General features: G+C 40.0%; 1 protein-coding gene across 3 annotated transcripts; it reads right to left on the bottom strand.

The window, feature by feature from the left end:
- Positions 1-203: 203 nt before the first annotated feature.
- On the bottom strand, positions 204-12,143 carry slc25a48 (solute carrier family 25 member 48). 3 transcript variants are annotated; one of them, XM_026344138.2, is made up of 7 exons: positions 11,979-12,143; positions 10,702-10,745; positions 10,282-10,353; positions 6,833-7,091; positions 4,390-4,677; positions 3,795-3,928; positions 204-2,418 (listed from the first exon to the last, which is right to left on the bottom strand). In XM_026344138.2, the coding sequence occupies exons 1-7, from the start codon at positions 12,031-12,033 to the stop codon at positions 2,281-2,283; spliced, it is 990 nt and encodes a 329-aa protein (XP_026199923.1). In that variant the 5' UTR covers positions 12,034-12,143; the 3' UTR covers positions 204-2,280. The 3 variants fall into 3 exon arrangements, with proteins under 3 accessions (XP_026199923.1, XP_026199924.1, XP_026199925.1); XM_026344139.2 differs by lacking the exon at positions 10,282-10,353; XM_026344140.2 differs by lacking the exons at positions 10,282-10,353; positions 10,702-10,745.
- Between the last annotated feature and the right edge of the window lie 1,748 nt (positions 12,144-13,891).

Raw genomic sequence — 13,891 nt, 5'->3', positions numbered from 1 at the left:
GCATTCCTGCTGATAGTCTGATTCCTCCCATGTCGCTCATTAACAGAATGAAAATATCTTTAAGACATGTAAACATAACCTGTAGATTCATGTTTATCTGGTAATAGCTTATTATCTTTATGCAGTTGTTGACTCGAGACAGGCTGTCATGTGATGAGTGGTCACAAGTTGCATGTGAGGCAAAGAAGCAGCAGGACCTCTGATGTGTTTAAAGCTTTTTATTTATGTACAGTAAGACACCTGTGGTTCTCCACCATGTGAATTGGCAGTTAATATTTATACGTATTTACATGACACTAAAGTCATTTACAATTTAACTATGAGGCAGATGAAGACATTTCCTCCAAAGTTATTCACTCAGAAATGAGAGTTGGCTCAGATGTTCATGTTAAAAAAGAAAAGACTTAATGTGACTCTTAGTTTTTACTCATAAAACAATGATTTCTCCAGATTAGAACAAACCTGTATCATTAGCTGTAAACATATTAGTAGTTCTACATTTATGCTGCACACTTGGAAAAGCATCAACTGTACCATGATGGCTCATTAAAACAGTATTAGGGGAAAAGTTAAAATTAACTTAAAATGTACTTTTCTTAATATAAGAAACAGAAATTTGTACAAACAGCAGATGGAGTCATTTCAACACTACACAGAACCTTTCAATGCAACATAAGAGCAGTTAATTTATTGCAAACTTACCTAATTTTAATTCTAGGTTTAATAATTAAAGTATAATTAATTAAATGTGATTAAATACGTACTAAAAAGTTCTATTTTTGATTGTGTTAGTTAAATGATACATCCCTATAAAATTATCTGCACTGCTCCCTTCCTAACCACACTCACTGAAATGACTAAAAATCACCTGATGGTGACCAAAAGCACTGATGTGTCGAGGTGCTGGTCAAACGGCAAACAAACGGATAAGATATAATGTTTTTAAGTGTGTAGGTCCTTATTTCAGCAGCAGGGAGAAACTAAATTGTGTTTTACTTGTTTGAATTATTTCATGTAAGAAAACAAAAATTTAATCTGGTTTAAACCTGAATATCACAAAAGCTTCTGCCATAAAAATCACCAAATCAATGCAAACTGTTTAATACTGTGTAATAACAGTATTATAATGTTTCTTCTTCCCAGGTCTCACAGAGATGTCTCTTCCATGATGAAGGTGCAGGTGTGCAAGTCGAGTGTCTGCCCAGGTAAACATCTGTTACAGGTCAGACGGATCCAAACTCACCATCTCCACCAAAACTAATTTAAAGGAGCACACAGCGCTCTTTGGTATATTTGCATCAAGATAATGACTAAGCTGACTCCAGAATCATCCATGTGTCCTCTTTACCTTCATTATGTCGAAAGAGTGCTCAGTGAACTGCGAACACAAATCCAAACTCAGTGTTCTTAAACCTCACACTGTAAAATGCCTTCAGATTACTTTTGTTTTTGTTTTGAACAAAACATCCAGATTTTTTCCCCGCTGTGGCCTAAAACCTGCTTTAGCATGATCCACTCAGTAAAGTTTAAATGTTGAGTATTTGAACATTTACAAATCGTTCTTTAGGCTCTGTGCACCCGTACATTTGATTTGAAGTAAAATAGCCAATACTTCATTAAATGATCAAATCTCAGCTTCAATGTGAGACTCGGTTTACACGTGATCGATGTACAAACAAGTGTGAGATACGGCTTTTTAAACAACACACGTGCACTTTCCCTTTTTCAGTGGAAAGTCTCTGACATCATCGTTTGATGCTCTCCTAGGTCTCAATTAAGGGGCTGCACCCTTCACAGGACGCATTTCACCGGTGGTCTCAACAAGGCTGTCCAATATCAAAGGCTTCTTTAAACATGACTTCTCTTGCCTGAGCAACAAAGGCGACAATGGATCCTTTGCTTCCTTCCCCCTTTACTACTAATGCTTACGATGCCACTGCACTTTAAATAGTACCTTCCGGTCAACAGAGGTACTAACACTGAGTCTACAGTCATGTAGGAACACTACTGTTCCAATGTGCTGAAACCCAGAGCCCAGAGAGCGAAATGTGAATGTCTCAATACTGAATATACATGTCTCTAAAAATCGGAATAATCAGGTCTGGACATTGTTCATGTCAGCTGTGTTCTCACATGGATGATTTTTGTGTCCTAAATCTTTAAGATTTTGACGTTGTCCTGTTCGCATTAACTAAGCAGCCGCTATGAACTGCTTCGAATTGCTTGGCTCTAAAATCTGGGGCCTGTTCGCTGTGTGCTTCTTTGCCTGAACACCGAGTGTCATTCCTTTACCACAAAAATGTTTTCTTTGTCCTGAAGACTCCTGAAGAACTGCAAGGAGAGTTCATAGGTCAGGAACATGGTGGCGCACATTGGGAAGCCTCGAATGGCGTTGACTGATGCTCCACGGAAGAAGACCTGAACACAAAAGAAGACGTTGGTGAGTTACATTTTGTTTCATTTTGCTCATTTTTAACACACACACACACACACACACTTTACCTGTAACCATAGAAAAAGCTAAAGCTGCTAAAAACATTAACATGACTCAGGTGTTTTAAGTAAAAAAAAAAAAAAAAGTTAAATTGAAAGTGAAGTTATTAGTAAATCGATTTAATATCTGTTACATCAGTTATGACGTCTCTTAAAGATGAAGCTGCAACATTCAGTCAGATTTGTTAATGATTTAGTTTCAAAGGAACAGTAAACTGTCTGTTCTGAAGGAAATGCAGCCGTATAAAATTTAAGGTTTATGTGTCTTGTTTCTCCTCCTCCTTTCAACATGTGCTACAAATTGCTAAAAAAGATTTTATTGATTATTATTGTGTGTTGTGTGTATTGACGTCTCAAAACATTAGATCATAACACAGTCTTGTTGTTTAAACTAAAATCAGTGTGGTTCATAGGAGACGTCCTGTGATAACCTGAACAAGTGATGTGTGACCATGAAGTCAGAAACCACTTTCTCAGAACACAGCTTACCTTCTGTTATTGATCATATGACTGTTTGTTTGTTTCAGAGTTACTGAGGTTTGTCTACATTTTGTAACCTTTGACTGTATCAACAGTATGAACGCTGAACTCGGCTGCAGATCCATTATTGATTTTGAAGTAGGTAGGTAAACTATTTTAATGTCATGCTTTCCTGCATGAAGTGGTGATGAAATGTGATCTTTAGCAGCAACAAGCTCTTCCTGTAGCTGTGGATTAGACATGCACAATTACATTTACATGGGGAATTTCAAACCATTCTTCCTCAAACTGCTTCAGCTCAGACTGATTCTTAGGACGTCAGGCGCTCAAGTCACTTTACAGCATTGCTATTAGGTTGAGGTCTGAGCTCTGACTGGGCCACTGCTAAAGGTGGCTTTTGTCTCTGAAGCCATTCAGACAAAATTCACACCTTGCCAAACATTTTCCCACCACAATGCAACTTGTCCATGCTCATGATTGATTGTGTTTGTTCATATGTGTCTTTGGTGAAGATGAAAGGTGTGAAGACGACAAATTCAAACTAGAAATGCTGATGTGGAGCTAATGTCTTCACTACGGCAAAAATACCTGTACAACTCTGAGTGAGTTTAAGAACAGAGGTGGACGTTGTACAGACTGTGACTTTCACTGAGGCACATATGTACAATGAGCTACGACCATATGTCCATTTTTACACAACTTTTCTTGTTGAACCTTTGTGTGTTCATACTCAAACTGAACTTTTCTTTCTTTGAGTTTTTTTTAAATGCACAGCGTCTCTTTTACTGTACATGTTATGTCTGTGGTTGTGCTTCACTCACCTGTGCTCCCTCTGTCTTGTAGCTGTGGATGATGCAGTGTAAGATTCCTCTGTACTTCCTCTGCCGTTGAGAGTCGGCCTGCATTCGACTCTTCACCACGTCAGCCGGGGTGGCTGTGACCCAGGAAATGGACCCTGAAGTACAGAACAACCTTTAGTTCGTGTAGTCAACATGTAATGATGTAATAAAGGTGATCAATCCTGTCTATTACAGTATTCATGATTCTGTGTTGTATGTTTTAAATAATATCTTTGAAACATGAATAAAACATTCACAGCATTGTTTGTTAATGACCTTGTGTAATAAACCAATAAATAGAATTTTTTATAAACAAATGATTTATGGAGAAAATGTGTAAGATCACAGTAGAACATAGGTAACAAATATCACGTCCAGCCTCATGTCTTCTTGTCTGATATATAGACCAACATACGTCATCTGATCCAAGTTCATACCAACAACTACATGAGGCCCAAACTGACACAAACTTAAATCTTGATGTAATAAACATTATCTATCCTATGCTGTCAGTCAGTCAGGGAACCTCTCAGGGAACCTCTCAGTTCAACATCATCAAAGTGACGGAGACGTCTACCTGCCAAACCTCCAGCGAGCCAGATGGAACAGGGATGAGGGCTGGACGTGGCGTCCGGCTTCAACAGGTTACAGAAGACGCTGTAGGGGATGAAGTAGAGCGTGTATCCAGGAATATCCCTCAGCATCATGGCCCCAGCCCCCCTGTACAGGCCCTGGAGACCCTCTGTCTGCAGGATGCTGCTGATGCAGTGGATGGGGCCTCGGTAGAGTCGCTGGCCAGGAATGTCAACAGAGCGCAGAGGGATGTTGGTGCCATCTGAGACGCTGCCAGCCAGGTGTAGGTTCTCTGTAGATCAGAAATTAAACATAGAAGATGCTTTAATGAACCACCAGTGTTCAAACTAATCCCAATCTAATCTAATCTAGTAGTGTATTTTGTTCTCATATTGCAAAAACATGTCTTCTATAAACAAACACAATACGATCTGCTCAGTACAACATTAAATATACTTTTAAAAAGTATATTTAATGTAATGACACTGATCTGAAGGACAAATGTGGAGAAATGCAACAGGTAACAGTTGTTTTAATGATTGCACTGTATATTTTCCTCGGGGTGATGAACTGAAGGTTTAACCTCCAACCCAGGAACTTCGGCTGGTCACAGTTTGAAATAAATCACACGTCCCAACACTGAGGATGGAGTTAAAGTTGGATTCTGTCTCAATGAGAGAGAGAAGCACAAATAAATAAAGGCGACAGGATTCTCTTAAACGTACTGGAAACGTTATGTTTACCTTCCCAGCTTGTGTAAATTCAACATTAGAGGATGAAGGACTGGATCTGTTTCACCGACAGTCTGCTGTGATGGGACTTCACTGCTCCATGTGTCACCTCCGTGTTAGCCGACGCTAGCATTAGCCAGTCTCTCCCTCTGAACATCTGTTCCGAATCATCCAGTTTATTAAAGTTCGTTTCTGTGAGTCCATCACATCCAACAATCTCTTCGTGTGAGTCAGACTCTGTCCCAGACATGAGAAACGTGTCAAACAGCCGCCTACAGTCCAAAGTCAGGAGGTTGTCGTGTGTAGCAACGAGCTAGCAAGGAAATTCAAACTAAACCACGTGACCGAGCATGCGCAGTGCCCGCTGCGTTAAAGGAGCAGTCTGTAGTTTTTATGAATTCACAGATTCACTGAGCCCAGATTGGTCTAATGAAGAAGGTTTGGAATTCACAGATCTCAGTTAACATGAGCAGGTTCATCACTGACTTTAGTGTCTTTAAGAATCAAAATATAGTAAATATAAAACCACAGAGTTCCTGACAACACGTCAGCACTGATCCACTGCAGCAGCCTGGTGTCAGATTCCTGCTCCAGCATCAGTGACCTCCTCAGGTCATGTTTACATCTGTGCTCAACATGCCAAAGAGCCGGCGTGGCCACGTCTTTAGCTTCAGTTTAACAACATCTTCAACAGCTGCTGTTGTTCCCGTTTCAACTGTCAGTTCAGTTTTAGACTTTTTTCACTATTGATTAAGTAAAAAAGAGTTTATTGTTCATTTCCAGAGAAGTAAACAGTAACTGCAAGTAAACAGCTGTGTTTACATTTATTTAGGATGTTACCTGTAAGTTTGTTTCTGCACGTCTACTCACCACCTGGTAACTTGATTGATTAATTAACTTAACTAATAAACCAGTGGAACATGTGAATATGAAGCTAATCACTGAATAAAAGCAGCACTTCGCTGCCACTTCCACATTTCTCATTGTGGAAACAGGTCATAGTTCAAGTGCTTGAGTCACATAACATTTAACAGCCACATTTCAACACCACAAACAAAGAGAAACGCAGACGCTAAGATGATCCATCCAGGGCGGAGTCTCGTTTGACCTCTCTCCATCATGTAACTGTGGCCAGCAGATGAAGTAACCAGGTCAGAATGTGCTGATCTCATCACTTTGATAAGGTAAAAATGATTCAGACCAATAAACGGTCAGTCAGCGACGTCTTCTCTCCACGAGGCTGTAGTGTCATCCTGACCTGTGGATATTTGAGAACCATGAACTTCATCGTGAACACCGGCACTTTAACGGGAACCTCTCAAATTCGATACAGCATCCTGGAGGTCGGACGTCTCCTGTTGTCAGATGACCTGTCACTTCCCTTTGTGCCATCTCTCCAGTGTGCTGCGTTCAGGGACAGCCCAGTGTGTAGATCATATGTGTTTAGAAAGGCAGCAACCAGTGTGATCAGAAGTCGAGGGCTGCACCAAACGGTGACTGATCATTTCTGACCTGATTATTTTTTATTTAAATCTCCAAACAAAACCAAAGACAACGACAAATTCCAACCAGGATGGAAGCGTCTGCACATCGCTTTTACTTCACTACTCAGACCCAACACATCTTTTCTGCTTTGGAACCAACTGTTGCTCCTCGTTCTGTTGCCAAAGAGGGAAAAACAAACACCTGAAGCCAAAAAAACAAACCTGGATTTACCTGCTAGAACCGTCTGCGTCTGCATCTGCATCTGCAGTCTGATCTTGACCAGGTCCACCGGGGCTCCCACGCCCACTGACACCAGTCCGGTCAGCATGCTGGCCACCGTCAGGTCCAGCATGCCACACGGGTGCCACCCATCACCATAGCGATACTTGCTTATGAGTCTCTGAGTGTTACTGAAAAAGCCAAACACCACTGAGTTGTACACGGTGATGGTGGCCAGCGGGAAAGACAGGCCCTTAAAGAAGCCCATGACCTGAAAGACAGAACCAAAGGAAACTGTTTCAGAGTGAATGTTAATAATTCACAGAAAACATCAGCAGAAAGAAGAAACGACAGCAGAAACTTTAAATCAAGGATCCACTTGGTGTTTGTTCGACTGTGCCAACAATGCAAAGAATGAAAAATGGGGTGAAGTTGCTGCCAAAAGGAAAGTTTTTCTTCCAAGCAGGGAGGGGGCTGAAGATGGGACACGTGTTAAAACTCAAACACAGCTGTGCACGTCTGAGCAAATCGAAAGAGCAGAGTCGATGCTTATTACAGCTCACAGTGTGTCACTGGACAAACACGACTAACTCACGTCACGTATCATCTTCTCTCTTCACAAACACAACTCAACGAGGATTAAAGTCCGACCTGAACCCCGGACTCTTTGTCCCATAACAATCCACAAAACCGCTGAATGAAATATTGTTGTAGGAAAGACTTAAAGACAGCAGCAGCAGGTAGTGCAATAATTATTATAATATAATATAATTATATATATTATATAATAATAATAATAATAACAATAATAATAATTATTATTATATCAGTCTTTATTACAGACATACAAACGTTAAATCTCGTTCACTTCGACACCAACACAAGGTCCAAATGTGGGTCAGGAGCCTGAAATGGACTCGAACAGCTGAGAGAAAACACGTCTTGAGTTCTCAGTGCAGCTTTAACAGCACATCGACCTTTCTGGAGTTTTCCAGAACACTCGGGATCAGTCTCGCTCCAGGCGCAGTACTACTGACAGTACTACAGTACTGCTGACAGTACTACAGTACTACTGACAGTACTACAGTACTGCTGACAGTACTACAGTGCTGGTGACAGTACTAGTACTGCTGACAGTACTACAGTGCTGCTGACAGTACTAGTACTCAGAGCTTTGCAGTTATAGATCAGAGTATTATAGATCAGTGTATTAGAGATCAGAGTATTATAGATCAGAGTATTATAGATCAGAGTATTAGAGATCAGAGTATTAGAGATCAGTGTATTATAGATCAGAGTATTATAGATCAGTGTATTATAGATCAGAGTATTAGAGATCAGAGTATTAGAGATCAGTGTATTATAGATCAGAGTATTAGAGATCAGAGTATTATAGATCAGTGTATTATAGATCAGAGTATTAGAGATCAGAGTATTAGAGATCAGAGTATTAGAGATCAGTGTATTATAGATCAGAGTATTAGAGATCAGAGTATTAGAGATCAGAGTATTAGAGATCAGTGTATTATAGATCAGAGTATTATAGATCAGTGTATTATAGATCAGAGTATTATAGATCAGTGTATTATAGATCAGAGTATTATAGATCAGAGTATTATAGATCAGAGTATTAGAGATCAGAGTATTATAGATCAGAGTATTATAGATCAGTGTATTATAGATCAGAGTATTATAGATCAGAGTATTATAGATCAGAGTATTATAGATCAGAGTATTATAGATCAGAGTATTATAGATCAGAGTATTATAGATCAGAGTATTATAGATCAGTGTATTATAGATCAGAGTATTATAGATCAGAGTATTATAGATCAGTGTATTATAGATCAGAGTATTAGAGATCAGAGTATTAGAGATCAGAGTATTAAAGATCAGTGTATTATAGATCAGAGTATCAGAGATCAGAGTATTAGAGATCAGAGTATTATAGATCAGAGTATTATAGATCAGAGTATTAGAGATCAGTGTATTATAGATCAGAGTATTATAGATCAGAGTATTAGAGATCAGAGTATTAGAGATCAGAGTATTAGAGATCAGTGTATTATAGATCAGAGTATTATAGATCAGTGTATTATAGATCAGAGTATTATAGATCAGTGTATTATAGATCAGAGTATTAGAGATCAGAGTATTAGAGATCAGTGTATTATAGATCAGAGTATTAGAGATCAGAGTATTATAGATCAGAGTATTAGAGATCAGTGTATTATAGATCAGAGTATTAGAGATCAGAGTACTATAGATCAGTGTATTAGAGATCAGAGTATTATAGATCAGAGTATTATAGATCAGAGTATTATAGATCAGTGTATTATAGATCAGAGTATTATAGATCAGAGTATTATAGATCAGTGTATTATAGATCAGAGTATTATAGATCAGAGTATTATAGATCAGAGTATTATAGATCAGAGTATTATAGATCAGAGTATTAGAGATCAGAGTATTAGAGATCAGAGTATTATAGATCAGAGTATTATAGATCAGTGTATTAGAGATGAGAGTATTATAGATCAGTGTATTATAGATCAGAGTATTATAGATCAGTGTATTATAGATCAGTGTATTATAGATCAGAGTATTATAGATCAGTGTATTATAGATCAGTGTATTATAGATCAGAGTATTATAGATCAGTGTATTATAGATCAGAGTATTATAGATCAGTGTATTATAGATGAGAGTATTATAGATCAGTGTATTATAGATCAGTGTACTATAGATCAGTGTGTTATAGATCAGTGTATTATAGATCAGAGTATTATAGATCAGAGTATTATAGATCAGTGTATTATAGATGAGAGTATTATAGATCAGAGTATTATAGATCAGAGTATTATAGATCAGTGTATTATAGATCAGAGTATTATGGATGAGAGTATTATAGATGAGAGTATTATAGATCAGAGTATTATAGATCAGAGTATTATAGATCAGAGTATTATAGATCAGTGTATTATAGATCAGAGTATTATAGATCAGAGTATTATAGATCAGTGTATTATAGATCAGAGTATTATAGATCAGAGTATTATAGATCAGTGTATTATAGATCAGAGTATTATAGATCAGAGTATTATAGATCAGAGTATTATAGATCAGAGTATTATAGATCAGAGTATTATAGATCAGAGTATTATAGATCAGAGATGAGAGTATTATAGATCAGTGTATTATAGATCAGTGTATTATAGATCAGAGTATTATAGATCAGAGTATTATAGATCAGAGTATTATAGATCAGTGTATTATAGATCAGAGTATTATAGATCAGAGTATTATAGATCAGTGTATTATAGATCAGAGTATTATAGATCAGTGTATTATAGATCAGAGTATTATAGATCAGTGTATTATAGATCAGAGTATTATAGATCAGAGTATTATAGATCAGAGTATTATAGATCAGAGTATTCACAGTGAGAGGAGTTCGGTACCGTTTCCTTCCTGTAGATGGTGAGGATGCAGTGCAGAGTGTTCCTGTAGCCTTTTCCCGCCTGGAGTCGCGTCTGAACCACAGAGAAACACGAGTGTCAATAATGAACCTCAGTGTTTCAGCTTCCATCCGTTTCCTCCAGAAGACTGAACTCAAGCTTCTGTTTTCTTTTCTTTCGAGAGTTTCAGATAAATGTCTGTGTACTTTTAAACGTCTACCTCTTTTGTTAACGTTTACCAGGAACTGATCAAATGAAGCCACAGCTACTTAACTGTCTCTAATATTTCTCACTTCTTAGAATGAACCTTCATCATTTCCTTTTTAAACTTTGCAGTTTCCCTCAACACCAACACAGATTTGCCAGAAGAACATGTTGTTCTTCGTATGAAGTGTGGGATCGATGGAGCTGCTGTTGTTGTACCTTCACCGTGTCCAGTGGATGACCCACCACCACACTGGAGGCTCCTGCAGCCAGAAGAGAAAGAAAACAGTTCATGTTCAGAAATAAGACACGTTAACATGAAACCATCTCAAACAGACGCTTTACGTTTATTTATTGTCTTAGTTACTGTTAATTTGGCTGATGATGCACTTCTTAGATAAATCACTGGAGCTACTGTTCTTTTATTAACCCTCAGTTCCACCTGAGATGTGCACAAGCTCACAGCACCAGGCGTCCCACCTGGGAACACGGTGAACCCGTCAAAAAGAAAACGACTTGAGATCCAGATTTCATGATGCAGCACTGAGCTTGATCCAGAATCTGTTCAGTGCTGCATCAGAGGCCGTTACCTGAGGTACAGTCAGCGTCACAGCACAGAACACATGAAGACATTAACTGAGCTCATTTATTTAAAGGCTGTCGAACAAACATAATAAATAACGCCGCTTTATTTATTTCTGCTTCTGATTCTGTGAAAGGTTAAAAGAAACGTGCTGCTGCTGCTGAACCGTCCTGAGCAGGTTCTACTGGGTCCAAAGCATGTAGCTGAACTGTATAATATAAATATATATATAAATATATTTATATATATAACTAACTGTAAAAGTAACGGATTGATCTCGAACAACAATGAAGTTAAAACAGCTCAAATTAAAAAGCAGAACGTCTGAAAACAAACAGTCGATGTCAAATATTGAATTCTTCTGTTTAGTTTCTATTGATCGAGCTTCAGTGTCTGATTTCAAACTTTGTCAGAAACCATGAGTTTGACTTGAGTTTTAAAATAAAGTTTTTAACACTTCATCACATGAACTGTTGATGTTTAACTGATGCTTCTGTCTGGACCATCCTGAGTCGGATTGAGGCCTAACTCTGGGTTTATGCAACTCTCTCCCCCTCCCCCCACTGACCCCCCACTGCCCCCCCACCCCTCAGACCTGTTTCTCCCCCTCTTTCTATTTTCTAGTTGCAGGATTAATGAACCGTTCACAGTCTGGGTGTCTGCTCATCTCTGCAGCCTCGAACACAGTTGAACACTGGAGGTGTCTGTTTGTTTTCGGGGGTGTTTACAGCCCCCCCCCCCCCCCTTTTGCAGCTCCGGATTCTGTCTTTACTGATAAAAACCAAACATAAGTTCAGTTTAGTTAAAGTCACTGAGTGCACGGACCCACCGCCCCCCCAGCCCCCCTCCAGCCCCCCTCCAGCCCCGAACCACACATTTAACACCGGACGCTGGAAACAGATTCTCGTCTCACCTCCGATCCATCCTGCGATGAAATCATCCAAGCGAAAACTGTTCGAGGTCTGCATCTTAATCAGAGCTGGTCCGGTCCAAACTCAGCCTCTCATGAGTCGGAGCTCTGGTTTCAGATCCGGACCTCTGATCACCGAGCTGCTTCTTGACAGCTGAGAAAACACAAAGTGATTCAACAGCTCACTGAGATTAGACAGAACCACGGCAGGTTGGCACCGACAGCCAATCAGAACACAGCCTGAACCGACGGACAGCTCCTCTGGCCAATCAGAGGAGAGTGCTCCACATTCCCACAGCCTATAGAGACTGAGCCATGGAAATGAGCCATGAGGAGGAAACTGAGAAGAAACACTGAAGGTGGGGGGGGGGGGGGGGGACCAGAACCAGAACCAGAACCAGAGAAGAAGACCCTGAAACCCTGGAGGGGGGTCATCAGTACGACCCCTGAACCAGAACCAGAACCAGAGAAGAAGACCCTGAAACCCTGGAGAGGGGTCATCAGAGGGGTCATCAGTACGACCCCTGAACCAGAACCAGAACGAGAACCAGAGAAGAAGACCCTGAAACCCTGGAGGGGGGTCATCAGTACGACCCCTGAACCAGAACCAGAACCAGAGAAGAAGACCCTGAAACCCTGGAGAGGGGTCATCAGTACGGCCCCTGAACCAGAACCAGAACCAGAACCAGAGAAGAAGACCCTGAAACCCTGGAGGGGGGTCATCAGTACGACCCCTGAACCAGAACCAGAACCGGAACCAGAGAAGAAGACCCTGAAACCCTGGAGGGGGGTCGTCATTGATCGTGATTGATTGTGTTTAATGATCATTCGTTTAATATTCAGCGTGTGACTTTGTGACTTTTCTATTAAAGCTTCTTTTTTATTCTGGATCTTTTCACTCCGTCCTCTCTCGTCTCCTCACGAGCTCTTTACAGAGGTTCAGATTTCATTTTCAGCAGCACGTCTGTTTTCTAGTGTATGTTGGTTCAGTTCCCATCTGACCTTTGGAAACAGCATTTGTAGGATCTTTGCTTTAAAGATTTACCCTCCAGAATAACAGGAGGAATTCAATTAACATAAACTCTTAATGTGTTTTTCCTCTTCAGGTCTGTTTGAGTTTAAAGTCAAGATTTACCATGAATCCCTTTAGGGGATATTTGTCCTCTGATGGTCCTATTCAGGAGAAACTGTGTCAGCTCCACAGCTGAGGTCAGTGACTCGGGCGACTTTGTGATAGTTCATGTAATACTTAACGTCTAATGTCTAAACCACAGCACATAAAGGAAACCTATAAAAACAAGGAGAGGGAGCAAAACAACAGCAGAGCTGGAACTCAAACAGCTTCGGTTCCAGTGTCTCGTCCACTTTTCCACACTCGTCGTGCCTTAAAGTAAAAACTTTAAAGGCATAGAAAGACGTTAGTGAGCTGCAGGTTCACAAACAGCGAACATGCATCCAAAAATGAGCTTTTATTGACTTTCACTATGTTCTGAGTTGTTGAACATCTCAAGGTTTAAAGTCCAGCAAATAAAAGCTGAAATTCAGAACTTTCACCTCATGATCTGAAACTCAAATGTGAAACTGGCCCCGATGTTAAATCACTGGTTCAGACCGAGTAGGAGAGCAGCGATACGACTGTCGAGGGGTTAAACCCTCTGTGAACACACAGTGTCTCCATCAAATCATAAAAGTTTCCATTGTCAGTTCGACCTGCAGCAGGTTTGTTTGAAGACACAGGTCAGAGTGGACGGTCCTCGATCTGTGGAGGTAAAACTTCCTCCAACGGTCGAACATACAAAACAAGCAGCTCCTGAAACAGTCTGCTGCAAATCTGCAGGCTGTCGTGGACACTGACCAACGTGGACACTGACTAACGTGGACACTGACTAACGTGGACACTGACTAACGTGGACACT

Source organism: Anabas testudineus, chromosome 9, assembly GCF_900324465.2.
Source record: "Anabas testudineus chromosome 9, fAnaTes1.2, whole genome shotgun sequence".
NCBI lineage: Eukaryota > Metazoa > Chordata > Actinopteri > Anabantiformes > Anabantidae > Anabas > Anabas testudineus.
The sequence above is the reverse complement of the archived record's forward strand: the minus strand, read 5'-3'. Positions and strand labels throughout refer to the sequence as shown.